Here is a 27,282-nt window from a genome sequence, read left to right as displayed (position 1 = left end):
GGGGGGGGGGTCAAAGAGGGACAGGCCTGGGAATCAGAAGGCCTGAGTTCTAAGCCAGCTAGCTGTGTGATGGGCATTTTACCTCTTGGAGTCTCTGTTTCCTTGTTGGAGAAAGTGAGACGCAGCTGCCCTGCTCTGCCGGCCGCCCCTTTGCTGGCAGGGGTCCCCTTCCCCTGCAGATCCAAGGTGGCCATTCCACCTGCGGGGGTGGGTGGTGGTGTCGGTGCAGATCAGCACCGCAGGGCGTAAGGTGTGACGGGGCCAGGCCAGCCCCGCAGACACTCTGGGACTGATGCAAGCCAGCCCTGCAGATGTTCCAGTACCCAGACCCCTTCATTTAGCACCCAGGGATTTTCTGGAACTGGCCCCTGCCCACCTCTCCAACCGGATCTCCTGCTCTGCCCTCCTTACCTGCAGCCTTGCCCTTCCTGGCCCCGCCCCCTACCACACACCTCTGCCCCGGGCTCATCAGGTGCTTCTTCCCTGTACCACAGCTTCCCACCTCTGTGATCTGGGCGTGCTGGCCCTGCGCTGCCTGGAAGGCCATTCCACACCTTCTGCCCTCCTGGCCTGGCTAACACCTTACTTGTCCTTGAAAGCAGCCTAGATGGCTCCTCCTCCAGGAAGCCTTCCCTGACCCTCCCCTGCTAAGGAGAGTTAGACACCCCTTCTCTCTGCTTCAGGCGTTCCCTGAATGTGAGTGTGGGACTCTGTCATCACACTCATGAACGCGTTATTGCCATCATTCGCTTGTTTGTGTCTGCCATGAGCTTCTGAGCTTAGGGGCAGAATCCCTGTTGTGTTCCATTCAGTAAATGTGTGGTAAAGGAAAATTAAATAAACAAGTAGTAACTACTTTTTCTATGAGGCGGGGGGGGGGGGCGCCTCGCTGGCTTAGTCGCTAGAGCATCCGACTCTTGATCTCAAGGTCATGAGTTGGAGCCCCATGTTGGGGGCAGAGATTACTTTAAAAAATTAAAACGTATATGTGAGGTAAATGTGCTTCATCCCCAGGCACATAAAGCCCCTCTCATGCCCCCCCAGGAAGCATACAGCTCGTCCTTCGGGGCAAAACCCTGGTGTTAGACAACAGGCATCCAGACAAATCCTGGCTCTACCCCAGCTGTGTGACCAAACTCCTTTGTCCCCTCAGTTTCCCCATCTGTAAAATGGGATCGTCGGAGTTCTGACCTCTTGGGGTTGCTGCGAAGAGGAAGCAAGTCAGCGTGTGTGCTACGCTTAGACGCAGCTCCGTGTTTGACGGTGGATTTTCGTCCCAGGCCCTGGAACTCTCCCCCCACCCCCCGACCCTCCCCAGGCCCCCAGCGCCCCCAGGTTGCTGAGCCTGCTGTTTCTCTCACTTTTTCCTTACTCGGGTGAACTTTCTCACTTCCCTCCCCACCCCAACCAGTCAGCACAGAAATAATCCAATTTTACTTGATTATTAGTCATTACTTTCTGCTGCTGTTTTTGTTTATTACTTTTTTTTTTTAAGCCATTCTAGATTTAATTGAGTTGATTGATTAGCACAATCACGGACTGGAAGGAGGTCCTCTGTAACCCTCTCCTCCCCCAGCCTGTACTTTCCCCCAGAGAGGCCCGGGGCTGGCTGCGGGGGTCCAGGGCTCAGCCCTTGTCAGGACTCCTACCCAGAGTTGCAGGGGCATGGCTTGGTGGGCTGGGAGCCAAGCTCCTGACCTTCTCTGGCTGAGTGACCTGGGGCGTGTTCCTTACCCTCTCTGAGCCTGAGGTTCTTCATCTATAAAAAGGGGATCGAACTGAAATGAGCCTTCTGACCCCTTCCCATCCTAAAATTCTATGAAAACTCTGCATCTAGGCTCCCTGCTCATCCCCGGTCTGGGAATCATTCATTCGTGTATTCAGCATCATGGGGAGCCCTTCCTAGACCCAGCCCTTAGCTAGGGGTTGTGGGATCCAGATGCGAGCAAGGCAAGGGTCCTGCCTTCTAGGAGCTAAGGGGGCAAAGCCCAACAAGCAGCAAGTCTAGTGTTTATAACCATGTCCTACATTGAACAGGGTTTCAGAAGGGAGTCTCTGACTCTGGAAAGTTGTAGAGGGGTGACATGTGGGTTCAGTCCAAAACAAAAACAAATGATAGGGGCGCCTGGGTAGCGCAGTCGTTAGGCGTCTGCCTTCGGCTCAAGGCGTGATCCCGGCGTTCCGGGATCGAGTCCCACATCGGGCTCCTCCGCTGGGAGCCTGCTTCTTCCTCTCCCACTCCCCCTGCTTGTGTTCCCTCTCTCACTGGCTGTCTCTATCTCTGTCAAATAAATAAATAAATAATCTTTAAAAAAAAACAAACCAAAACAAAACAAAAACAAAAATGATAGAACACAAAACTTAACAGACCAGTGCGAGGAAGGGACCTTTATGGAGGCCCTCCTGTGTGCCAAGTACTGCTCTGAACGCTTTCTTCTTCTTTTCTCTTTAATCCTCATACCAGCCCTCTGAATAAGGGAATGCAATAACAGTTTTACAGATGAAACAGCTGAAGCTCAGAGACGCCAAGTGGCTTGCCTGAAGTCACACAGTGAGTGGGAGAAGTAGACATTGAAATGAGTATGAATGACATCAAAGAGTGTCTGTCGTCTTTATGCAGTTTCACACTATGTTACAATATTCAGTAATTTGAAAGGGTTTTTAAAAAGTTGAGCTTATTTTTTCCAAATAGCACTTCTCTTTTCATGTTTGCACATTATTTTCCTCATATACCCTTTCTGTAGTGCGTATATGTGTAGCTGGTGCAAAGGCCCTGAGGTAGTAATGCCCTTGGAGTATTTGGGGAGGAGAAGGAGACCCAGGTGGCTGGAACGAGGGGAGAAGAGTGAAGTTGGAAAGAAGTGAAGTTGGAAAGGGAGCCAGGACTAGCTCAAGGGGGGCTTTGCAGACCAGGGTTGGGACTGGATTTTATTCTCAACATGTTCTGCCATTGTCTTCCAATTCCTGTTGTAACAACAACTCTGCAATTCACCCCGTGGTTGTGGCATTATTTACCAGTATTGAGGCTGTTGCCAGCGGTGTTTGTATGTGTGTGCACGTGTGTGCACACGCGTGTGTGTTGGAAGTAAATACTACAGGTCACATTTCAAGCATGGGACTTTTCGCATCTGATGAACGATCAGAGTCTAAATCGGTAGGAATGAGGTAACCGGTTCAGTGTTTGATCATTTGGGTGGCTCTAGGCCAACAAGGCCACACTGTGACCTCTGATGGAGGGAGGACAAGGCGTTCTAGGCAGCGGACTTGCGGGCGCAGAGGAGCGGAGCTGAGGAAAAGCAAGGCTTCTTCAGAGGCCTCTGGCCGTGAAGGAGGCGCCAGGGGTCGGGAGGTCGATGCCTCCTGAAAACAGGTCAGCATGCCTGGCTTGTCACTTCCTTTTCAAGACGCCGAGTTGGAGCTTTTACAGTTTTTATCAGTTTTTAAAAACTTTTTATGAGACTAGTTGGGCATTTCCAGAAAAGCCTCGGAGCCGGGGCCGCGCGTTTCCCTGTGTGCTGCTGCGCAGTTCTCCCCTCGCTCATCGCTTACGTCACGCTGGCGCGTCTGTCCCAGGGAAGAGACTGACATTGCTCCGTGGCTACTGACGACACTCTGGACTTTATCCAGATTTGATTCCCTTTTCCACTGATGTCCTCTCTCTCTCCCAGGATCCAGCCCACAGTCCTGCACTGCACTTGGTTGTCCTGTGTCTTCAATCTCCTCTGCTTTGTGACAGTTTCTCAGACCTTCCTTAGTTTTTGTGACCTTGACAGTTTGGAGTCATGCTAGTCAGATATTCTGCCTTTGTATTTTTAAACTTTCTGTTTCCATTTGGAATCCTGATGCGGAGAGGCCGAGAAATGTGGAGGTGAAGCTCAGAACTCAGGAGTCCGAGGGGCCTGGGATCATCAGCCTCTGACCCCGACCCATGAAGCAACATTTAACAAGGAAACCTGCTCTTCTTAAGGCGGGGGTGAGAATACTTACCTCCGGGGGCCTGATGAAGGTTAACTGGGTAGACCAGTAAGTGCTGGTCAGCTGGGTTTCAGGTTCAGTTTTATTCGTGGATGGGCACCTGGTGGGACCGATTGTCCCGAAGACCTTGGTCGCTTCCTGTCCAGGAGCCAGTTGTGAAATGCCACAGGGTGTGACAGCTTTGCAGGAGGCTGACACTTTGTGAAGTTTTTGAAAATAATATCTTAATTTGATCCTCGTAATAACTCCATGAGGCAGCAAAGATGGGTTTTCCCTGCTTTCGAGTTGCAGAAACCGAGGCTCAGAAGGTCATCAGGAACCTGCTGAAGGTCATGGAGGAAGGGGCAGAGCAGAGACTTGAACGTGGACTTGGGAGGGCTCAGATTTGATGCTCCTCCCACCGTAGTCTGGCTGAGCTGGCCAGCGGCCGGGCAGACAGCTGTCCGTGGATGTGCGGGGAGAAGCCCTGCTCTTGGGATCCTGGGCTGGAGGTGTTCTGTCGTGGGGGCCGGAGGACTGGCATTTGGCTCGGCAGAGGCATCAGGGCGGGAGACTGGAGACTTATGGATTCCCAGTCTTTACATGTCATATTGATTTCAGGCCATTGTATTATAGGCAGTGTTTCATTTTGTAATGTGCATTTTTTCCCCTTAGGTGATTTCATTTTTAACCCTTGAGTTACCTGTGAAACTAGCATGAGCCAAAAGCTTGTGACTGGCATCCTGCTTGCCAGGTAAATCTCAGGACCAGTTGTCCAGCTTTTTTCCACAAGGCCCACTGTGTCACCTCCTGTGTCATATGTTTTCAGGCCTCTCTGGCAGATGGCTAAAGCTGTCTCCATTTTCCTGGAAGGGAAATAGAATGACTGAGGCCAGAGAAGGCAAGTGACCGTGTCAGGGACATACAGCCTCAGAGCTGGGGCAGAAGCCAGACCAGTAGTCACTGGGCTTTTTCTATCAGACATAGTAAGAACTCGAAGAGCCTTGTGCTGTTTATTTAAAAACAAAACAAAACCCAGAAATGTAAACTATAAACATGCAATTCTACCCTTGAGGGGTGTGTGTGTGTGAGAGAGAGAGAGAGAGAAGGGAAAAAAAAAAAAACAAAGCAATTTTGGCACCTAGGCCAAAAAGCCAAAATCTACCCTTAATTCCACCAAGGCGCACAGAGGTTGGAGGGGTGGGTAGTCCTTTCCGAAAGGGCCCCCTAGCCCCGATCCCACAGGCACAGCCAGGTGTTCGGATTTCTGAACAGCTGAGTGTCTTCCAGAGCAGGCTGTGTTCACCTGCTGGTCCTGGGGGCTGGCCTTGATCTTTGCAGGGGTGGGGGCACCCGGAGTAGCTGAATTCCCAGACACGGGTGTTGTGATGGATTAGATCAAGGCACGACCCTTCAGTGGATGCTTAGAAGCTGTGTGCCTCAACATCTGTGTTCCTCGATGGATTTTCCCATCTGTAAAATGGGACTAAAAATCCAGAGTTCCTGTGAGAATTAAATAAGCTTCTGTGTGCAAACCGCTTTGCGCATAGTAAATGCTTAGCAAGAAAGGAAATTCAGTGTTTGGATTCCATTAAAACAGCAGCATTACTGTCCTTTTGTTTTTTTCTCCAAGGGGCTTCCATGTCCGTTCTCTCACTGAAGTCTTTACAACAACCCAAGAGAAGAGGGTAGTTTTGTTGGACCTCATTCTCCAGCGCGGCAGCTGAGATGCAGTCAAGTGTAGTGATGTTCAGTAAAGCCGTGGGGGCGCCGAGGTCTGAGCCTGAGGTCCCAGGGGGCAGCTGGCTAGGCTCGGTGTGTCCTGGTCTGGCCTGCCTGCCAGCAGCCCCTGCCCCTCCAATCTCCACTCACAAGGACCTTCTTCTCCTCCCCCTCCCGCCCCTCCCCAAGAGCACCTGTGTTCCGCAGGCTTGCTCAGACTTCCTGAGATGGGGAGCCCCACCAATCCTGTTTGGTGCTGGAAGGGGTGGGGGCTCCACCTCTCAAGCCAGTGGCAGGGCTCCGGTCATTGCCAGCAGCATCTTGGCGGGATGAAGGTTGCATTAGTGAGCAGTGATTGAAATGCAAAATAACATTTTGATCGAGCCAGCAGGCTGTTTATTTATCAGATCAATAGTCAGAATGCCCCATCTGGAGAAGTCCTGTGTGATAAGTGACAGCAGTTCCAAGGGCAAGCCTGGTGAGTCCACTCCGGACCCCCACCAGCTCAGATTAGGGGAGGGCCAAGGAGCCTTCGAGTGACACCGACACCCCACCCCCCACCCCCCCGCCCACCATCCCCTATTTCCCCTTTCCTCATTTCCTTCTTATATGTCTGGTTCCTAGAGGAGATGCCTGAGACCCACATTGTCAGACCCCCCTTGCTGGGCCTGGAAGGACCTGCACCCGAGAGAGCAGAGGAATCACAGCAGCGGCTTGTGTTTATTGAGCACTTTCTGTACGCAAGTGCTGTGGTGGGGCTTTGCACTGATTGTGTCATTTAACCCTCAGAGAAACTGAGCTAGGTGTCTTTATATGAGCCATTTTGCAGATGGGGAAACAGGTATGAGGAGGCTGGTAGCATGGCCAGTATGTGACAAAGCCAGGATCCAAACCCAGGGGACCTGAGTGCAGAACCTTCGGGCCTGGGTCCTGAGGTCGGGGCATGGCCGTGAACCCTTCCCTCTTGTACGGAATCAGGGTTCTGGCTCTGAAGTCAAGCCAAGCTTTTCCCAACCCTACTTCTTAAAGGGTTTCATACATGACATTGATTTTTGTATTAAAATCTCTCTCTTTCTTTTATTTTTAACATTTTGAAACCAGATTTCTCAAGTAGTGGGTCTGAAATGTTAGCTTCTCTAAGTTTCTTCTAAACACATTACATTATTTTGGGTACTTAAAAAAAACAAAACACAAAGTAAGAAAAATCCATACGCCATTCATAAAGCCTTTAAACCAGGATTAGCGGAATTCAGTGAACGCTGTGGGTGAAGTTGATCCTTTAGGTCCTTTCATTGGGGATTCTTGGGCCTGGGTCTTTGGGCTCTGCTCTTACAGGGCTGGCTGGATTCCTGGCTCTGACTCTGGTCCTGTCCTGTGGCTCAGGCCTGGGACCGTCCTATCTCGAGAGGGTGCAGGGCTTGGGGATTCCTATCCCACCCAAATTTCAGACCTCCTCATTCCTTTGTTCACTCAACCCGAGTTTATGGAGCCTGTGTGCCTGGAGTGTTCTAGACAGAGGGAACAGCAGGAAAGAAAGTACAAGGGTCAGAGGCCCTGCCGTGGGAGCACAGTGGTGTTGTCAAGAAACAGCCAGGAGACCAGCGTGGCTGGCCCAGAGTGAGCACGGGGCAGAGTGGGCAGGGGACAGCATCTCTGGTGGTGGGGTTGGAGCCTGGGGGCCTTCTGAGCTGCCGTGAGGATTCCGGCTTTCCTGGCAGTGGGAGGGGAAGCCCCTGGCTGTTTTGAGCAGAGTATTGTGATTTATCCCCTTTTGCTCTGTAACTCACTCCAGCACTTTCTGGCCCTGGGACCCCTGCCAAGATAGTTAGGCCCTCTGTAAAATGGGGGAAATAATAGTACCTACTTCAGTAGGTTGTTGCAAGGGGCATCACGCATGCGATCCCACGCCCAGCACGGAGTAACCCTTGGCAGGTGGGCACGCGCGTCCGCATTACAGAGGTCAGAAGCAGGTTCCCAGCTGGCTTCAGTGCCAGGCCCCCACCTGTCCAGCTGAGTTAAGATGTTTCTTTGTCATCTGCCCCTTAGCACAAAGACTGAAAAATTGAATCTGGAAGAGGAAAGGGTGCAGGGAGCCCCAAGCCTCCTGTGTCATCCACGCTGTGCACAAGGCCACATGGGAAGGCTCACTGCGCTGGCCAGGTGGTGGACGGAAACATTGTTCCCCTCACTGGGTCAGCACACTGCCCTGCAGGAACACACGTGGGGAAGAGGGAGTTAGGCCAGCAACGGTGCACACAAACCAGCCCCAGGTGTGTGATTGCACAAGGAGCAGAGGGGGTCAGCAGTGTGAGCCATGCACCTCGCATGCTCATTCAGTCTTAGGTTGCATCAACAGAGGCATAGTGTCTAAGATGAGAAGGGTGTCAGTACTGCTGTGCTCTGTGCCTATCACAATGTACCCGGAAGGCTGGGTTCCGTGCCGGTGCTCCTCTTTGTGAGGAGTAAACAGAGCAGATGAATTACTGTCCAAGGAGGACAGAGTGTGAGCAGGAGTGATTCCAGGACTAGGGATGCTGGGCCTCATGAGGACAGGAAGCTGCTGTCAGCAATCAGGAGGGCTGTCATAATGGGGGGGGGGGTCAGACTTGTTCTGTAGGTCCTGAGAGAGCTGTCAAACTATAACTAGAAGTTCCAGAGAGAAGAAATATTTTGGCTTTTTCTTCAATATTTAATTTATTTATTTGTCAGAGAGAGACAGCAAGCACAAGCAGGGGGAGTGGCAGGCTCCCTGCCGAGCAGGGAGCCCGATGCAGGACGTGATCCCAGGACCCCGGAATCATGACCTGAGCTGAAGGCAGATGCTTAACCGATTGAGCCATCCAGGTGTCCCTTGGCTCTTGACAAATAACTTTTTTTAAAAAAAACACTCCCGAGTGGTGGGAGGATGGGAACAGCTGCCTCCTGAACGAAGGATCTCCTCATCCCTGGGGTCTTTAGCAAAGACAGGCAGCCAGACACATCAGAGGCCCTTTGAGGTCCTGGCCTGCTCCGAATGCCTCTGGCTGGGACCCTGCCTGCCTCTCCCTGCCTCTCCCTGCCTCTCCCCACTTATCTCTGCCTCTGTCTGTCTCCCTGCTCTGCCTCCAACACAGCACTTTCCCCGAGTGCCTCCCTCCCTCTCTTTCTCCAGAGGCTGCTTAAATGTCACATCTTCTGAGAAGCCTTCTTTGGCCACCCTATCTGGCACTGCCCCATCCTACCCTCTGTCCCCTTCCCCGATCCCTAACTGAATGCATATTATTTTGGTTGTTTACTTCCTGTGTTAGTTAGGGTGGCTAACGCTAGCTATTGCTATGTACCATACCACTGTTTCAGTGGCTTGACACAGCAGAAGTTTCCAGCTTGCCCGTATGACATTTTGGCGAGGGTGTTTGAGAGGTAGCCTTTGACGGGGTTATTCACAGGCCCCGGCTCCTTCCAGTTTGTGGCTCCGTCCTGGGGACGCTGGGACCCCCTCCTGGACCTTCTGCCTGGATCCTGAGTGGCCTGCCGATGGGGGAAGACAGAACAGGGGGTGCAGGGCGGGGAGTACCATGGGAGATTTTGATGGGCCAGATGGGGAAGTGACTAACATCATTTTGTCCACATGCCATTCGCCAGGACCTAGTCAATGGCCGCAGCTCACCGAAAAGGAGGCTGGGAAATGTAGTCTCTGGAAGAAATGAAATTGCTTTTGGTGAACTCATAGCAGTCTCAGCTACACTTATTTATCATATTCCATTGAATCCATGTCATCATCTATTGTTAAAGGCACCATTATTCTTGGAACCACTAATCAAATTAAACTACAGCATGCCATCTATTCAAGATACGTTCTGATTGCCAAGATGTTGAAATATGAAAAAATGGCGTGGCTTAAGGTCAATGAAGTATTATTGTCACTCCTTGAGGGCAGGAGCCTGCCCGCCTTGTGCACTAATCCGTCCCCAGGGCTAGAATAGTGGCGCACACAGTAGATCTCTGAGGAGTAGGAATGGAATGACTGAGCGAGTAGCGAGTGCGTGAATGGATGAGATGGTATGTGAATTGCTCTCTTGGTTAAGTATCAGAATGCCCCTGGCGTGAGCCGTTGTGTCAGGGAAGCAGATGGTGCTCGCTCACCTGGGCAGACGTGCTGCTGGGTTTTTGAGCAGCTGCCAGCAGCGATAGGACTCCCAGGACCCTGCCCCTAGCCGGCACCCTTCTCTGCTGCCAGCTTCTATTTTCTTCTCCCTCGCTGCACTTTGGTGCGAAGTGTGACCTTGCTTGCTCTCGAGCTGTCCATCTCTCACTGTTTCTGTCCCTGGAGAGGCAGCCCAGACGGCACACATCTCATGGGAGAGACTCATTGGCCCCGCTCGGGTCAGGTGCACACCCTGGGTCAATCAGCTGGGCCAGCGGGGTAGAGGTCTGTAAGAACGTGGCAGCTCTGAGTGTGTGCACGCACCCTGCTGTTCATGCCAGTAAGAGACGGAGGATGTGGGAGTGAAGTGTCAGCTCCCAGGAGAGAGGCTAGTTAGTTCAGTTAGTTGGTTCTGGCAGTGCCTGAATACAGAGCCCCTTCACCTGAAAGGGGAGTTTCTGGGCAGAAGTTCCGGCATGCAGAGAGGCGTGCAGATGCACGAGTAAGTGGTGGGTAGGTAGGTGCCCAGATGGAGGAATGCTGGGAGGAGAAGAGAGTAAGCAGTCTTGCTTCCAGTGGGATTGATTGAACGTTTAAGGGACTCTGAGTGGAAACCATCTCATGACCAAAAGAAGGGGTGCTGTAACTTCGGCTAGCATTTATTTACTGAGCACTTACTGTGTGCCAGGCGCTGTTCTAAGCTCTTTTCTGTATTAACTCGCTAATCCTCAAGACCACCCTATGACATAAATATGATAATTATTACCCCCACTTTACAGATGAAGAAACTGAAGCACAGAAGGGTTTGATACCCCGGAAGGGACCGAGCTGGAATTCAAACTCAGGCAGTCCAGCTCCAACCACTAAGCTCCATGGCCCAGCACCGTGGCTACTGTGACGATTAAGTGGCATCTGGAAATTGCCGGATGTGTTCAGTGACAGTAGGTGGGAGGTTTATACCAGGTTGCGCCTTGATAGAGGGTGAAAATAAAACTAGATTCAAGAAGTGTTCAGATAAATTCGCAGAGTCCGCTCTCCAGGAGCTAATTGAAAGGAAGGATGCTCACGTGTGTTTGGGAGCATACTCTGAATTCATGATGCTGTCCTTCCTCCAGACACTCCCTTTTGTGGTGTCCAGAGCCCAGAGTTGGCCAAGAAGGCCCAAGTAACAGTCACCCCTGGGTCCTGCTGGGGGGCACTCCACGAAGCGGAGCGTGGTGAAGCCTGATGTTTGGAATCCGTCTCTCCAGAGGGGTCCCTGCTTCTAATTTGCCCGGAGCCCAGTACAAGGCGCGGCGGCTGTCCGCTGTGGGCCGGAGCTCAGCTGGTGGACGGACCTTCCCGGCTGCCCCAGGACAGCGGCTCCACGTCCACTTGCCTCCCCCTGCTTCGGGCAGAGCGTCTCTCTTCTCATTATGATGGATGCAGCCTGGAAAATCATGGATAAAAAGCTCCGATTGAAAGGCACTAATTACCCATCATTATTTTCCACGCCGTAATTTGTGTGGAACGAGATTTCAATCAGTTGTCCGGGACCAGCCTGGTTTTGACTAATCTTTCTAAGACAAGATGCTTAATTACAGATTTTTGCCATAGCTTCAGTGTGCAGGGGGAGGCAGACTGCCGCTGAAGCCAGTTTGCTCTTGGGACATTTTGTGGTCCTGGGTCCCAGAGGGGGCCCCAGGGGGAGAAGGAGAAGAGGGGTGTTAGCTAGGTATTCCTGAGGAGTTAAAATCCAGATAGAATCGAGGTGCCACAAGAGCGGCACTGTGGGAGTGTCGTGGCAGAGGGAGGGTGGCGGGTGGGCCGCTTATCTCAGCCACCACTCACTGTGTCTCCGAGCAGCCCCCCAGCTGGCCTGGTTCTCTAGTTAGGAACGTTGAGCGAGTCCAGCTTCTCGAGGCCTTCGGTGCCTCACCTGCAGGTCGCTGGGGTGGGCAGCAGAATCCCTGGGAACTTACAGTCCACTGACTCCAGCCGTGCTAGTGTGTCTGTCTGTCCAGGAAAACAGGTCTACGGCTGAAACATATACATATGTCAGATTTCATTCGCATAGGGGTGAGAAAAATACCATTTATTAAAAGAAGTGATTCAGACTACTCGGGGAAATCAGTTTGAATTAAAGAAATATGTGAGTTTAAGAAAAAACATATAATTATTGGACCTCATATGCACAGAATTGGATTAATTATAGTCCTTGGTTCCTAATACTTCTCACCATGGGCCACCTCTTCCTCCCTCCCTCCCTTCCTCCTCTCTCCCTTCCTTCTCCCCCTCCCTCCTTTCCTCCCATGTAATAAGTGCCAACAGGAAGCTGGGAGGGTTATTCACATTCAGCCATGCGGTCCTCCCCATCCTGTCCCCCTGTTACAGGCTCCTCTGCAGTCTTTAAAAATTGTAAAGGAAGTTTAGCTGTGCTACGTTCAGTTTCCTTGAGGGGCTGGTTCATCACAAATAAAGCCTTGCTGGAGGGTCTGTGGGTCTGTTATAATGAATAGCTCGGGTGGCCCCTGGTTAACCAATTAATTATGGAAATGTACATAAGAGTCTCTCAAGTGTTCAGAAACCATTTTTCTTCTGTATAGTGGATTCCTGTTTCAGGCTTATTTATCCTCTTAATTTGCCTAACCAACCACTTTCCCTCCTGGTAAATGGCAAGTTCCTTATGGAATCATCCTCTGGTCTGTATCTGGGGACTTGGTTGAGGGAAGAGCTTTGCCGGGTTTAACCACAGGTGGCCGGAGGCTGAGTTTTCTGGAAGGGCTTTCCTGGGAGAACCACAACAGCAGCCAGGGTTCACAGAGTGCTTGCTCGGCACCAGCTTGGGCTACATGTTTTGCCTCCAACAGTTTATGCTCATGCAGAACAAGCCTATGAAGGAGGTGCTGTGATCGAGCCCATTTTACAGATGAGCACTCTGAGAGCGAGAGAGAGTGACCTCGAAGGCAGCTGCTGGTATGTGGCAGAACTGTCTCATCCGCTGTCAGAGTGCAGGCTTATCACCCGTAAGTGACAGAGCTGCTGTTCTTGCTGTTCCACGGGTGGCCTCAGCACAGAGCCAAGGGAGGGCTGGGAGGACAGCCCCTCTGCATGTCCCCTGGATTGTTGTGTGTGGTGGGGTGGGCTCAGTCCCACAGAGGAAAGCAGGCCTGGCCGGAGGCTAACCAGGCCGGTCCAAACCCCTTCCCTCCAAGAGCTTCTGTTCCTCCAGAAGCTTCCCTCCCGCTGCCTGCCCACCAGCAGGCCATCGTGAGGGGGCCAGATCCCTGGGAGTCCAGCTTAAAAGATTATAGTTGTCCCTTGCCCGGACCCTGGGATTTCTCCTCCTCTACCAGGCTGTGGTAAAACAGCTCAGCAGTTTGGGTTTCATTCAGAATCTCCAAGATTCTGTTGGTCTATGTATAAGGAAAATCTTCAACCCACTGTTGTCAGGCAGTTCCCCCCACCCAGCCCCACCCCACCCCCCACGGTGAGCTCAGGCACCCCTAGAGGCCAGGCCACTCTGGGGCACAGGGCTCCACACTGAGTTAAGAGGGCCAGGGGCAGAGAGCTGGCTGGGGCGGGGGGAAGGCCAGGCCTAATCAGATGGTAGTGAAATTGAGGCCAGGGCAGCTCTGGCTGTGCCCCTGTTACCCATGGATCACAGGGGCAGTGATGCCTCCAGGGCCTTCGACCACTGGCTACTGCTCTTTCAAAGCCCGCTTAGATGGGGCCTCAGTCCCTTCCCATAAAGTCAATAGTCATCGACCCAGTTGGGGACTGGGTCCCAGCCAACCACAGATGATGGACTCGATGTGACTCCCTCCTCCCCAGAGCGAAGGGGCAGCCACCTCCCCTCATCCTGAGGTTGCACCCTCCCTGTGTGCCATCTGGGCACCCACCCCGTGGCCACATCCTCCTGGGCCTCGGCTTCCAGGCTCCGCCTCTGACATCTTCCCTGACCCCATCGTCAATCCCCCAGCTTTCTCGCTCTTCCATCGCCAATCCCCCAGCTTTCTCGGGCCTTCCTTTGCTCTACCTCAGCCTACACCCCCAGAAAACACTGTGCTCCTGGCCCTTCCCACCACCCCCCCATTTCCTCCCACTTCTGCCCCTTCTGCTCTGACCCCTCTGTCCGAGACCTGCACCATTCTTTGGCTCAACCCTCTGCTCCTGGACCCCGCTGTTCTCCCTCTTCCCTCATACATCTCTGCCAGTGGTTCTCGTAGGGGGTGGGGGAGGATTTTCCCCCAGGGAACATTCAGCCCTGTCTGCAGGTTTGGGTTGTCCTCCCTGGGGCAGGGAGGGGGCGGCTACTGGCCTCTCGGGTGTGGAGGCCAGGGATGCTCCGAAACACCGTGTCGCACACAGGCAGCTCTGCAGTGAAGAGCTGCCCTGCCCCAAACGTCAGGAGCACAGGGGTTGAGGAACCCAGATCTCAGCTGCTGGAGGAGACAGGGCTGCCCCGACTTCCGTTCTCTCCTCCCTCCACAGCTTCTGTGGCAAGCTCCCTTGCTTGGCCTGGACTTCCTGCCCGCAGCCTTCACTCCCTGTGCCTCTGGCTTCACGAACTGAGTGGAACGGGCGGGCAGGTGAGCGGTCTCAGCTGTCCCCTCCGCCACCCACCCGCTTCTGTCCCTCTCTCATTGCTTCCGCTCATTTCTCTCCCTTGCAGAGACATTTTCTACCTTTAATACCTTCAGTCTCTCCATCTTGATTTGGTCTTTACTGTTAGCGTTGAATGTAGAGTCACCATATAATTCATTGTCTAATTTGGGGAGAGAAGGGGGGGCGATGGGTAATTATACCGGGTCAGTAGGTAGGGTCAGGATCACCCAGGACACACTACAAAGTGTGGATTCTATTTTAAATGTCTTAAATTCCTTCCATTCTTTTTTTTTTAAGTAACCTCTACACCTAGCGTGGGGCTCGAACTTGCAACCCCAAGATCAAGAGTTGCGTGCTCTACTAACAGAGCCAGCCAGGCAACCCCAAATTCCGTCCATTCTTAACACACCCCCTCCTCATCAAAGAAACCAGCAGTTGCCGACAATAACAACAAAACGTTCCTTCTCTGCCCCCATAGTCCCCAAGTTCATGTGGATGGTCCTGCCTGAAGGTGTGCCAGGAGGAACCCCACCCTCATACCCTTCTCTACCTATTGTAGCCAGACTCCTCCAGGGGCGCCTGGGTGGCTCAGTCGGTTAAGCTTTTGCCTTCAGCTCAGATCATGATCCCAGGAGCCTGGGATCGAGCCCCGCATCGGGTTCCCTGCTCAGCAGAGAGTCTGCTTCCCCCTTTCTCTCTCTGCCTCTCCCCCTGCTCATGCTCTCTCTCTCTCTCAAATAAATAAAATCTTAAAAAAAAGAAAAAAGAACTGTCTCCTCCAGCCACAGCAATGTGGCTTCCATCCCCACCATGCCCTGACACACCCCTGGTGAAGTCACCAGCCACCGAACGCTCACTGCAGTGGACACTTGCCCCATCTGACTTCCCCTGACCTTGTAACCACCTGCGACCTGCTGCCATTCCCTCCTCATTGCGTTTCCAAGACACATGCTTGCTTTTTATTCTTCATCTCCTCTGGCCAATTCTTCTCTGTCCTCTTCCTGGACTTCTTTCCCCTGTCCTTCCTTTACGTTTTGCTTTTGAGTGAATGAACGATGTGCCAGAGGTCAGGACAGATGGAGACAGGGTTTTCCTGGAGGCTCTGGCCTCTCTAGCAACATTTCGTTCCTTGCCTGGTGCATCAAGGACCAGGCAGCCCAGAGGGTCTCTGTGTCCCCAGAGAGTTCTTGACTCTCACACTACAGGTGAGGAAATGACAGTGCAGAAGGTCCAGGGCTTTGGAGCTCTTCTCTGCAGCTTTCGAGGGCTGCGAGCCAGAGGCAGCTCTTGCCGAGGCCTGGTCTTACGTGAGGCAGAGGCCACAGAGCTAAGAGCTTGGGTCTGCAGTCAGACGGGACTGGTTTGGATCCCGGCTTCTGCTATCTCTAGTGACCTGGGACAAACTTCAAGCTCCAGGTTTTCTCTTCTGTAAAGTGGGAATAATTATGTCTGGCAGACAGGTTGTGAGCAGGAAACAAAATGGTACAAAAGAAGGCGTCTCACGTGTGACTGCCCTTGATGGATGGCCACTAACTAGACCAGCTGCCTCCGGACCAGAGGGGCATACAGGCAGCTCCTGAGCTTGGAAAAACAGACAGAAGAGTCTGGAAGGAGCTTTCAATACAGAAGAGAAGCTGTGCCCACCTGGAGGGAGGTCTTCATTCAGTCTGCAAATACGAATGAATGAACCAGTGAATGAATGCAGCGAGACCAATGGGACATGGCAGGGAGCCCCTGTGAGCCTCGTAGCCGTCCCTGGCCCTTTCTGGTGCTCTGCACACACTTTCTGGTGCTCTGCACACTTGTGTTTGTTTCGCGTCTGCCCTTCCTGAGAGAGAACGAGCTTCTTGAGATCCTGGGCTGTGCTTGTTAGGACCCGTCCCGTTCTCTGGTCAGCATCTGGCACATAGTTGGTGCCTGAAATAGGCGTTGACTCTCCCTAGAAAAGACATTTGGTGGGAACGTGGTGGTGGCAAAATAATGGCCATGGGAAAAGAGAAGCCTGCAGGAATGAAATCCTCAGCAGACCCCCCACCCCGACACACACAACTGGGATGCAGCCAATAAATTAGTGGCTGAATTTCCATGCAACCCGGAGGCCAGGGTCAAGTTTGCTTCCTTTGTCCCTGGAGTCTCTGAAGATGAGATGATAAAAGGCCTGTGTGAGGAGGCCAAGTGAGGTGAATGACGTAGGCATTGTGACGTAGTGTTAGGCTACTACTGACCTGATGATCCCGTGGGGAACTGAAGCCACAGATGAGGGGGTGGGGGGACCACTGTAGTTGCTAGAATCACTGCTTATGTCAGGTGTATCTCCCGAAATCTCAAGTTCTTTCCGGTTTGGGGGAGGCATGGGGATGGAGGGCTGGAGTCTGTGAGCTGTCTCCCCAGCAGGGCTCGTCACGGTGGGCCTGGGGTGTTCCTGGGACCTGCAGAGCCTAAAGCAACGAGCAGCAGGATTACAGATAAAAGGGCCCCTGGTCGGCTCTCCCTGCCCACCCTGTGTAGGGACGCTGTGGGAAGGCCCTCCCAGAAGTGCACTTGTGCCTACTCGGGCAGATTTTCTGTCTGGATTATGTCCTGCCAGGCTGATGGCATTGCCTGTGGACAAACCAGGGACCTGCTGGTGGATGGAGGGGAGGCAGGTGGCCATGTGGAACCCAGGAGGATGACAGGGCACCAGCCGGAGTTGTTAAAGGACCCAGAGGAGACCCTCGACTGGGGCACCCTCCGCCGATGTAAGGGAAACCTGGGGCTTGCTGGACAGGCGTCTCCGAGGACTTGGGAACATTCGGTTTGGAACAAGACACCCGAGAGCCTCTGGCTTCAAGCACCACATTCCAGTAGATAAACTTTCGAGTAGAGCCTTATGCGTATCTTTTATCTTTGCATCTGCAGCTCCCAGGTTCTGATTAGAACCGCCCATGGGGCAATGAGTTCCCTGTCTCTGGACGGTTCAGATGTAGATGGATGGGAGAGCCCCTCGGGAGGTGGGCTAACCGTGAAATCATTAGTGACACCAGGGACGGTGAAGGCCCCTCCCCATCGTGAGATTGCGTTCGGTGGGGTGCGGCTGGGCTTTGTGGGGGTAGCAAAGCAGCCCCTTCCCTGGGTGGTGACCAGTCCTTTCCTCCATGGACTGCTCAGGAAACAGGGGCTCCCCCTGCGCATTACTGGGGGTAAGACTGCGGCTCCTACCCAGTAGTTCCTCCAGCACTGAGACCCTCCCTCCCTGCTGGAACCATCAATCTGCTCATGGGGCCGTACCTCTGACCCATCAGCCCTTTTTGTTCTCCGGGGACTTTCTCTCTTTCCTTTCACCTGCTCCGTGGGCATAAGCGTTGGGCCCTCCTCACCTCCACACAGCCAGGCCAGGTCAGGGACCCATGGACCCTGACCCAGCCTTCTGACTCCCGATCCTGGTTGGCCCCAGAGGTCTTGAGAGCGGGCCGCATCTGGCTTTCCCTAAACGTCCACCTTCAACACCCTGCGGTGAGCTTTTCTCATGCTTTTGGAGAGAAGCTCCTCCCCTTGTCCTGGGACCCCGTGGGAGAGTCACACCTTGCTGGCCTTCTCCCCCACCCAGCGTGGGAGGAGGGACTTTCATTTTGGGAATCTTTTGACCCTTCACAGTGATCCTGTCATGTTCGCAATGCTCCCTTGACTCTGGGGGTGAGGCAGGGACACTCAGAGCTTGAAATTTAGGATTAAGAAGTCACCAGGGATGCCCAGAGCTGGGGTTGGAAGGCCCCCTCGTGCTGCCTCACGGACACAGTCTCTGGGGCCGGGTGGGGCTGGGAAGCCAGGCCGCTGAAGGACTAGAAGGGACAGGAGGGAGGGGGCCTGGAGCCAAATGTGCCCTGGGCCACAGGCAAACCCCAGGGGGCAGCCTTTGTCACCAGCCTTGCCTCTTGCCCTGGCCAGGTGCCTTGCTTGGCCTCTCTAGTCCCAATCTCAGTGATGGTGGCCCATCGGGAAAGCTCCAAGCTTGGGCTTGCCAGAAGCCCCGGTGGGGCTGGGTGAAATGGGTTATCAGGTCACTGTACTGAGGGTGTCGGGTCCAGGGCCCGGCACACCCAGACTCTCACCGGTAGCCACCACGCAATCCTGTCGTGCAGGCAGGTCGGCCAACTATTTTGTCTGAATTGTTACCACTCTGTCACCCTCATGCCAGCAATGTGCCTAACCTGAAGTTTATTGATCAAACATAGTTTTTTTCTTTGAAGACTCAGAAGGTTCTGGGGGGGCGGGTAACGCCAGAAGCTTGCTCTGGGCTGTGCGGTGTCCTGACCAGTTGACCTTCTGGGCCAGCATTTTATCTCAACGCCTTAGCATTGAGCCCCTCCCAGCCACCCCGCCCACTTGGTGCCCGGAGCCCAAAGCTAATTCCTGGGCGGGTGTCACACCCACCGCACCCTCGGCAGAGCTGACTTGCCCGCGCTCTGTGTCCACAGGCTGCTGAACAGAATGTCCGCGGACGACCGGCACCTGGGCTCCAGCTGCGGCTCCTTCATCAAGACAGAGCCGTCCAGCCCATCGTCCGGCATCGACGCCCTCAGCCACCACAGCCCCAGCGGCTCGTCCGACGCCAGCGGCGGCTTCGGCCTGGCCCTGGGCGCCCACGCCAATGGTCTGGACTCGCCGCCCATGTTCGCAGGCGCCGGGCTGGGCGGCACCCCGTGCCGCAAGAGCTACGAGGACTGTGCCGGCGGCCTCATGGAGGACTCGGCCATCAAGTGCGAGTACATGCTCAACGCCATCCCCAAGCGCCTGTGCCTCGTGTGCGGGGACATTGCCTCTGGCTACCACTACGGCGTGGCCTCCTGCGAGGCCTGCAAGGCCTTCTTCAAGAGGACCATCCAAGGTGCGTGCCGGCAGGGCAGGGCCCGGGCGGGTGCGGCGGGAAACCGGGGGATGCCCGCCAGCTTGCCGGGTCGGGGTCGGGCGCCGCGATGGCAGGGGTGTCCTAGGGTCCCTTTCCCCGCCTCTCGGGGTTTCTCTTTCGGGATTCCCGACGAGACTCGAACTTCAGGACTGTCGTTGAAACGGCAGACACTCCCACGTGGCGCCCCAGAAAACAAAGAAAATCCACGCAAATGCATCACTATGCACGTGCCTCTCTCTGGTAGAGGCAGCGCTGTCAAGAGTCTGGGGCAGGGCAGAGGGAGAGTCTCAAGCAGACTCCCCGCTGAGCGCAGAGCCTGGCGCTGTGGGGCTCGATCTCATGACCCTGAGATCTCCACGTCCGTCGCTTAACCGACTGAGCCTCCCAGGTGCCCCTGTTTTGATCTTTTTTTAATTGCACAAGTGAAACATGATTTTCTTAATTGGGAAAGAGTCAGGGCAACAGAGCAAGGGAAACCCACTCACCCTGTCTGATCCCACCGTGGCCTGTCTTCAAGGGCTTTCTGCGGTGCGTCTGTGTATCAGCCGAATCGTGTTCCGATGGCCAGGAGGGGGCTGCCTCGCTCAGAGGGTACACGAGTGATTTATTCCTCCGAAGGTGGGCAGGAGCCCCGGCGGGTGCTCTCCATAAAGTCACCCCAAGGGAAGTGGGGGGTAGTGATGGGTCCACCCTCATAGAGCGGTTATCGAGTTCATGGCACAGGGGCCAGCCCCGAGGTGGCCTGGTGCTCGGTAGGCCAGGTTCGTACTGCAGCGGGCTATGGGTGGAGCGCTCGCGCCATTCATTCGGTTAAGTTTCTATCGAGCACCTGCGAAGCGCCAGCCCTTGTTCTGTCGGTAGGATACAAAAGCCCTCCTCATGCATGGAACTGAGGTGAGCTGATGCCATTTCAGGACAATTCGTAACCAGACGGGACAAAACCCAGGGGGCACCTGTCCTGTCCCTGCCTTGGCTGTCCTGAGGGTGTCCTTCCTCCCCCCTTCCCCATTTCACTTTTGAAAGAGTCAGGCTGAGCTTTCCTGGGATGACTTGCAGTTTATTCATTCAACAAATATTTGTTTAAATTTCCCGTGACGATGTATTTATTAAGTCAGTTGAGGGCCTCAGGATTGGCCATGTTTCCAGTTCTACCTATTAGTTGAGGTGTTGGGGTGTAGTGACTATCTTCCTGGGTTCCTGGGTACACCACCCATTATCTAACAGCTGAATGCCCCTGGGCATCCTGCCTCAGTTTCTCCCTGGGCTTATGTCCTCCTCAGTAAGGTGAGAGGCTATCATTCCTTCCTCACATAGAGGTGTTAAAAGAAGAATAAGTGAATTAATGTATATAAAGCACTTTGAACATTGCCTGGCACCTTGTAAGTGCTCAATAAATGCTTCCAAGTAGTATTTTCACTTTCATGATATCACTTAGGACACACTACTAAGACAACAGACGCATAATTATCTCACTGAACTGGCTTTTGTAATTACATATATTTAAGTAAAACGGTGTCATTATTTTGACTTAGGATTTAAATTATTTTAGCTATTTTAGTTAATAGATAATATTTTTTTAAATGAACCCTCAAAAAGTAAAAATCCAACCAGTGCAAAAGAGTACAGCAATAAGTACGTTTTCCTAAAACCCCAGACCTGGTTTTCTTGTACCTTCCCCAGAAGGAGCCGTGATACACAGTGCTTTCAGCAAATATTAATTAAATGTGTTCACGTCAGGCACTATGCTGGTGTCCAGAAGGGTGAAGGAACACATCCCAGTCCCTGCCAGCTTCATACCCTTGAGTCTGGGAGGAGGCCCTGGAATCTCTGTATTTGAAAAGCACTGTGTGGTCTTTCTAAGTCTCCTGCGTCTGCCAGGGTTGAAGACCTCCTCCGGTCTGATAGCCAGTCAGTATCATTGGGTATCTGACAAACAGGAGATGTTTAAACCAATTTAAGTTACGGAGATGGCAACGTTTTCTTCCCCGATCGGAAGGTGGTCTTGGTAAGATTGCCATTATTATAGATTCTTCGAGGTCAGTTTTTGAAAAATTGCTTTTTAGGAGACAGTCCCATTTTCTTCACTCCATATTGCCCCTTAAAAGGGCTGGAGGGGTTCTGGATCGCGTTTTCCGAAAGCAGAGGCTCGTGTAGACTCAGCAGAGGTCTGGGTGCAGAGAATGTGCTCAGCACGTCAGGAGCCCGCATGCTGAAGGGTCTGTAAACACTCCTCGTTATTCGCTCCACGAAGAGGATAATGATCTTTTCCTAGAAGTCCGAGGACAAACAGCAGCATTTGGTGCGTCAGAACTGAACTGTTCTTGCCTCTTTCTTTGTCACAAGTCCTGGGTCTTGTTTAGAACCAGGAAGAGGTTTCCATCTAGAACAGGGAGAAAGTACACTCTAAAACTGATGGTTTGCTCTGGTTATTTTTATTAACTGGTTTTGGCCTGACGTTGATTTTGACTTTGTTGTTTCTGGACCTGATGGCTGTAGAAAGTTTGGAAACAGAGAGTATAAAGAGGAGAACGGTGACCTATAGAATGACCTCAGAGACAAGTGGGAACCCTATGCGTGCTCTGAGTGATGTCCGGGCTGGAAGCCGGAGAGAGGGACGTGGCACCTGTCTGGAGCCTGTGAGTCTGTAGGCCTGGCCTTAGGCTCCAAACCAGTTTATGGTCCCCTAAGCACCTCCCCAATTTAAGGAGGCTATTCAGGCCATTTTTTTTAGAAAGTCTGATGACTTGGACGGAGGGCCTTCCGTCACAGAATGATCCGTTCATGAATTTATGTGAGTGCTTGGAAAGCTCTGAAACTCCTGCTGGCTCATCTTCGGCCTCCCCTCCTTAGATCACTTTGTCTCCCACGAAAGTGCTACACCAGTGTGGGAAGAAGTTCAGGGAATCAAGGATGTCACGGTAGACTTAAGGAAAAAACTCTCCGATAGCCATTTCTTTCTTTTCTTCCTTTTTTTTAAATTTTTATTTTATTTTTAAGTAATCTTTACACCCAAAGTGGGGTTCGAACCCACAGCCCTGAGGCCAAGAGTTGCCTGCTGCTGACTGAGCCAGCCAGGCACCCCCAGCCTTTTCTTTTTATAATAATTTTTTATTATGTTAGTCACCATACAGTACATCCCTGGTTTTTGATGTAAAGTTCCACGATTCATTACTTGCGTATAACACCCAGTGCACCATGCAATACGTGCCCTCCTTAATACCCATCACCAGCCTATCCCATTCCCCCACCCCCCTTCCCTCTGAAGCCCTCAGTTTGTTTCCCAGAGTCCATGGTCTCTCGTGGTCCATGACCCCCAGCCATTTCTTCTCTGTAAGTGCTGATGGAGCACTCTGCGTGTGCTGGGCTGTGCTGGGCTGGGGGAAGGGGCCTGGAGGGGTGGGCTAAGCACCGCCTGGAGGCTGAGCTGCTTTTGTCGGTCAAGTTGGATTAGGACACTGCCCCACCTACTCATTTACATGGAGTCTGGCCGCTTTGGTGACGCAACAGAAGAATTGAGTTCCGTGGAGACCTTCTGGCTACAAAACCTGTAACATTTATTGTCTGGCCCTTTATAGAGACAGTCCGCACTCCCCTGCACAGACAGCACTGAACAAGGCAGGCGCAGTCCCTCTGCCCTCAGGGGACTTAGAGTCAACCCCGAGTAGAGGAGTAGTGCACCTTTCGCCTGCCCTGTCCTGCCTCATTCTATGCGAAAGGGAGTTTGTTGTCAGTGCTGGAGGTGATGATGACACCCTGGACAGATGAATTTAGCCACAGAAAAGGTACCTTCCTGAAAGGACACCAGGGCTCCCTGGCAAAGGAGATAATCCTCAATCTGATTGAATTTGCTAGCATATCTAAAGTAAAAAATGTGCTCATCAAAGAGGATTGATCAGCCCCAGAGGCATAGAAAAAAAAAAAAAGGCAGACTTTGGCCAAGGCACAGCTCCTAGGAACTGAGTCAGCCTAGGGACAGACTGATGTCATTAAACATTCAGTTGATGTGATTAACATCTTTCTGATTACGATCTAGTTGCCCCCGCAGGTCTTCTGCTTGGAGTGAACTTGCTGGGTAGGCACACTGGTTTCTCTTGTACTTGAATGTGCATCCCTGGGCTTATACAACAGGTTTTGGAATTTGGGCAATGGGAGTCTGCCCCTGGAGCCCCTTTCTGGATGGTGATCCTGACCTCATGGTAATGCAAACCTTTGTAATGAGTACCAAAGTAATGAGGTGGCCTTTGGGGGAGCCACCTGGGGGACTTTCCCAAGCTGGATCCCCAAACCTGGACCGTCCCCTTGCCTCCTGTTGCATTGAGAAGCTGGAAGATGGCCCTGGACCTGCCCGCTGTCCCCTGCATCCGTGTCACCTTCAGTTGGGATTGCAGGGTTCTGTGCTGCTGCGCTGAAGGCTGGGAGAGGTCCCCCAACCCCAGCTCTGCTCTTCTCAGGCTGAGTCCCACTTCCTCCCCACTTCCTAGAGACCCTCCTACCCACTATCACCTCGCTTTTATCTTCTCACTCTCTAGTCTCCTTCCTTCCATCTGCATTTAAATACCTCTAGTATCACCAGTCTAAAAGGAAAACAGCATCCATATCCCCCGACCCTTAGCTTCCAGCCCCCTCCTTACCTTCCTCATCTGAATTCTTGACCCACCGTGTGTGCCCAGTGTGTCCTGCCCCGTGCTCCAATTGCCTCTGGAGTCCGGATGAGTCCCATTTCCAGAGCTGGTGCAGCAGTGTCCCTGCTGTGCTCCAGTGCCTTTGACATCTAAAGAACGCCTCCACTTGGGTGTCCTGGAAGCACCAAATGCAACAAGTCCCGAACGGAAGCTGTGTGTCTGCCATGGAAGGGTTTTCCTGGTGCTCCAGTGGTCGTTCCCCTGGCATGCAGGCCAGGGGTGAGTCTTACCCTAACTCTGCTTCCTGCCCCCTGTCCCAAACCAACGTCCCAGCAGCCATGTCCTGTGCAGTCTCCTTCCTTCATGTCCCCTGACCTGACACTTCTCTCCATTTGCCCTGGTCCGTTGCAGGCGGCCACTGACCACTGACCACAGTAGCGTCTAGTCTGGTCTCCGGCTGCCAGGTTCAGCCCTTCCCAGTCTGCTTGCTTCAGTGCTGCCCGGGAGACCGTTCTGAACGCACATCTGAACATGGCACTCTCCTGTCTTGCTTTTGGGTAAATGGAAGCTCCAGGACGTGACTGAGGATGTCCTCTGGGATGGCCCTGCACTGACCTGGTAGCCTCATCCCCTGCCACTCTCCCTTGCAGGCTGTGGGCCAGCCTGACTGCTCTATTTTCCAGTTCCCAGAATTGGTTGCACGCCGTCAGTTTCTAAACTTTGCATGCGTTCCTCCCCCAACCTCTAGCCCCTACTTTTGTCCATTAGGCCTCCAGTTAGCTGGCATTTCCTCCCAGAACTTTTCTCCCACTTCCTCCTCTCATTGGGCATAGGGGGCACGCCTCCTGGGCGCTCCTGTAAACCTTCTGCCCCCCGCTCTGTCTACACCGCTTAGCACACAGCCTGGGTTTTGCCCGGACTTGACTGGTTCCCTAGGAAGACTGTAAGCTCCCAAGGAATAGGGTTACAGTTACTTTGATCTTTGCTGAACCCCACATCTTCCAACAGTGCCTGGTGCCTAGGAAGTTCTCAGTGTGTCCGTGCAGAAGGTTCATCTCCACAGTGATCCCCCTTTTCCCAATGAGGACAACCCAAAGAAGTTTGGCCAGTTTGCATATGCAGACTTGCAGGGATCTAGATAAACTAGTCAAATGTCTACTTACAACAGTGTGTTAATTTTAATTATACTCGTATATTTTGAGTCACATATATGTAAAACACTATATATTTTTTGAAAACAACTTGTCACATTTTGTGAAGCAAGGTGTATCAGACTTCTCACACAGAGCTTCGGCGAAAGCACCTTTGCCTTTTCTAGGGGCCACTTCTGGAGTTACTTGACAGTTTTTCAGAGCGCACCGTCTTTCCTTCCATCTTACTTGAAATTTGATGAGTAGATACGTGCTGCCGTTCCTAAAAATTTCAGTTTGAACTGTAAGTCTGGTTCCCAGGCCATTAGTTCTTTTTTATTTGTGTCGATTTACAGTCCTGATTTCTACAATGTGTTAGGTGCTCGAACGGCTTTTGGCATTCAGCATTTGTAATCGTGAGGTCCTGTTCTGGGAATAACCACATTTGTGTGGCATTTCTTTCCTCTGTCGTTACTGATTCAGTGGGATGACTAGCACTGACTGAGGTCTCCTTGGGGCTGTGCGGCCTGCGTCACGATGGTCGGTCAATATAAAGTGATGGCCATAGCTCCTCTGTTAGGAGATGTCAGCAAGCCTCGGATATTAAGCAATTTCTTTCCTAAAGGACAATGTTTGGCGGGGGGGACACACCTGCCTTACATTTGAGCTTATGAAGCAGGTATTTAGTTCTGTGTTGAATATTTACTGGGTGCCACTGTGCTGGGAGCTGAGGGAGGAGTGAGGGCCCTGGGCCTGTGGGGTTGCCATCTGGGGGGAAGCCAGACAGTCAACACAATAGCACGTAAAGACGCATCATGACACACTCGAGACAAGTGCTGTGAACGAGCAGGACAAAGGTGGTGGACGGAGGGTGTAATTTAGACAGAGGATTTGGAAAGGCTGTGCTGAGATGACTTTCAAGGTAAGGCAAAGCACTGCAAGAATCCTGGGGCCAGCCCTCCAGGCAGAGGAAACAGCTGATGTGTCTCAGGACCAGAAAGAGGGCCAGGGTGGCTGGTAGGAGGGAGGCAGAGGGAAGGAGATGGGGCAGGGAGGCTGGGGAAGGCCCTGGAGGGCATGGGCAGTGCTGCACTTGGACGCAGGAGGTGGGGGGCGTTGGCAGTGCTGCACTCGGACGACTTCTAGGTGGAGTGGAAGCCACATGAACACATTGCTGTGGGAAGGGTAAAGCCACCCTGTACCCCTTCCTACGTCCCCAGGGCATGTGTCACCTGGAGGCCCTTGGAGCAGCTCCTGGGTCTGTGACTTAAGATGAGAGCAAGTAAGAAAGTTCTGGCAGGCGCTGCTTCTGCTCATTGGGGGCCCAGATGTAGGCTTGGAAGGAAACTCCCCCAGGAAGGGGGCAGGGAGATGATCGATGGGTTATCCTGCCTTGGACCACCTCCAGGCCTTTTGTCCTGGAGAATGAGGCTGGGGATCCCAGGGGACTGGAGACAAGGGGGCTGCAGAGCAAGAGCCAGCAGTGAGTGGGACTCAGGAGCGGGTTGCTGTCCCAGCCCTGCCCCTGACCAGCCGGCTGACCTTGGGCAGGGACTTGGGTCCTCTGGTCTCAGTTTCCTCATCTGTACACAAAGAGTCCATTAAACCCACAGACAGTGTGTGCTCTGCTGGGCACTGGGGCAATGAGGGGAAAAACAAATCATAGTTCCTCTTTTCAGAGACACAGCCAGGATGCAAGTCAGGTGAGACAGCCCAGTCAGGGCGTCTGGAAGGCCATGCAAGCAGGAGTGAAAGGTGAACATGCCTGGCAGAAAGACAGCAGGAGTGGGGCCTGGTGGGGCTCAGTGGCAGAGGACAGACAGGGAACGCAGCGTGATGCTGGATGTCACGGGCTTCCTGGGCTTTGTGAAAGAAGAGTGTAAGAGTATTCGAGGGCCGTCTCACCTGGCTTAGAATCCCAACTTGACAATTTCTTTCTTGGTCAACTTGGTCAAGTTACTTCGTTTCTCTGGTCCTTAATTTCCCCATCAAGGAAATGGGACCAAAGGGGCTGATAAACAGTTTTTGCCGCTGGAATGTTCTTGCAGATAGCAGAAGTCAAATGAGACCTGCGTGTCAAGTTCTCAGCTTAGTGCCTGGTGTATGATAAACCTTTAAATACATTGTTTTTGCTCTTTCTGCTCTGCAGCAGGAAGTCATTGATGGGATTTCTGAGCAGGGGATTAATCCAATCTCCTTTTAGCGAGGTAATTCTGTCAAGATAATTGAGGAAAGATGGTCTGGAAGTGGGAGAGTCTA

At 52.8% G+C, this 27,282-nt stretch overlaps 1 protein-coding gene across 3 annotated transcripts in view; it reads left to right on the top strand.

Annotated features, from left to right (window-relative positions):
- Window positions 1-27,282, top strand: part of ESRRB (estrogen related receptor beta) — a 103,195-nt gene that overhangs the window by 33,092 nt on the left and 42,821 nt on the right. The window contains exon 2 of one of the 3 annotated variants that reach the window (XM_008699400.2): window positions 18,841-19,250. In XM_008699400.2, the coding sequence (XP_008697622.2) occupies window positions 18,841-19,250 (410 nt within the window). Of the gene's footprint in view, window positions 1-18,840; window positions 19,251-27,282 lie in introns of those variants that run through there. The other 2 variants (XM_040641616.1, XM_008699378.2) reach the window with 2 other exon arrangements.

Source organism: Ursus maritimus, unplaced genomic scaffold (genome assembly GCF_017311325.1).
Source record: "Ursus maritimus isolate PB19 unplaced genomic scaffold, ASM1731132v1 scaffold_25, whole genome shotgun sequence".
Classification (NCBI taxonomy): domain Eukaryota; kingdom Metazoa; phylum Chordata; class Mammalia; order Carnivora; family Ursidae; genus Ursus; species Ursus maritimus.
The sequence above is the reverse complement of the archived record's forward strand: the minus strand, read 5'-3'. Positions and strand labels throughout refer to the sequence as shown.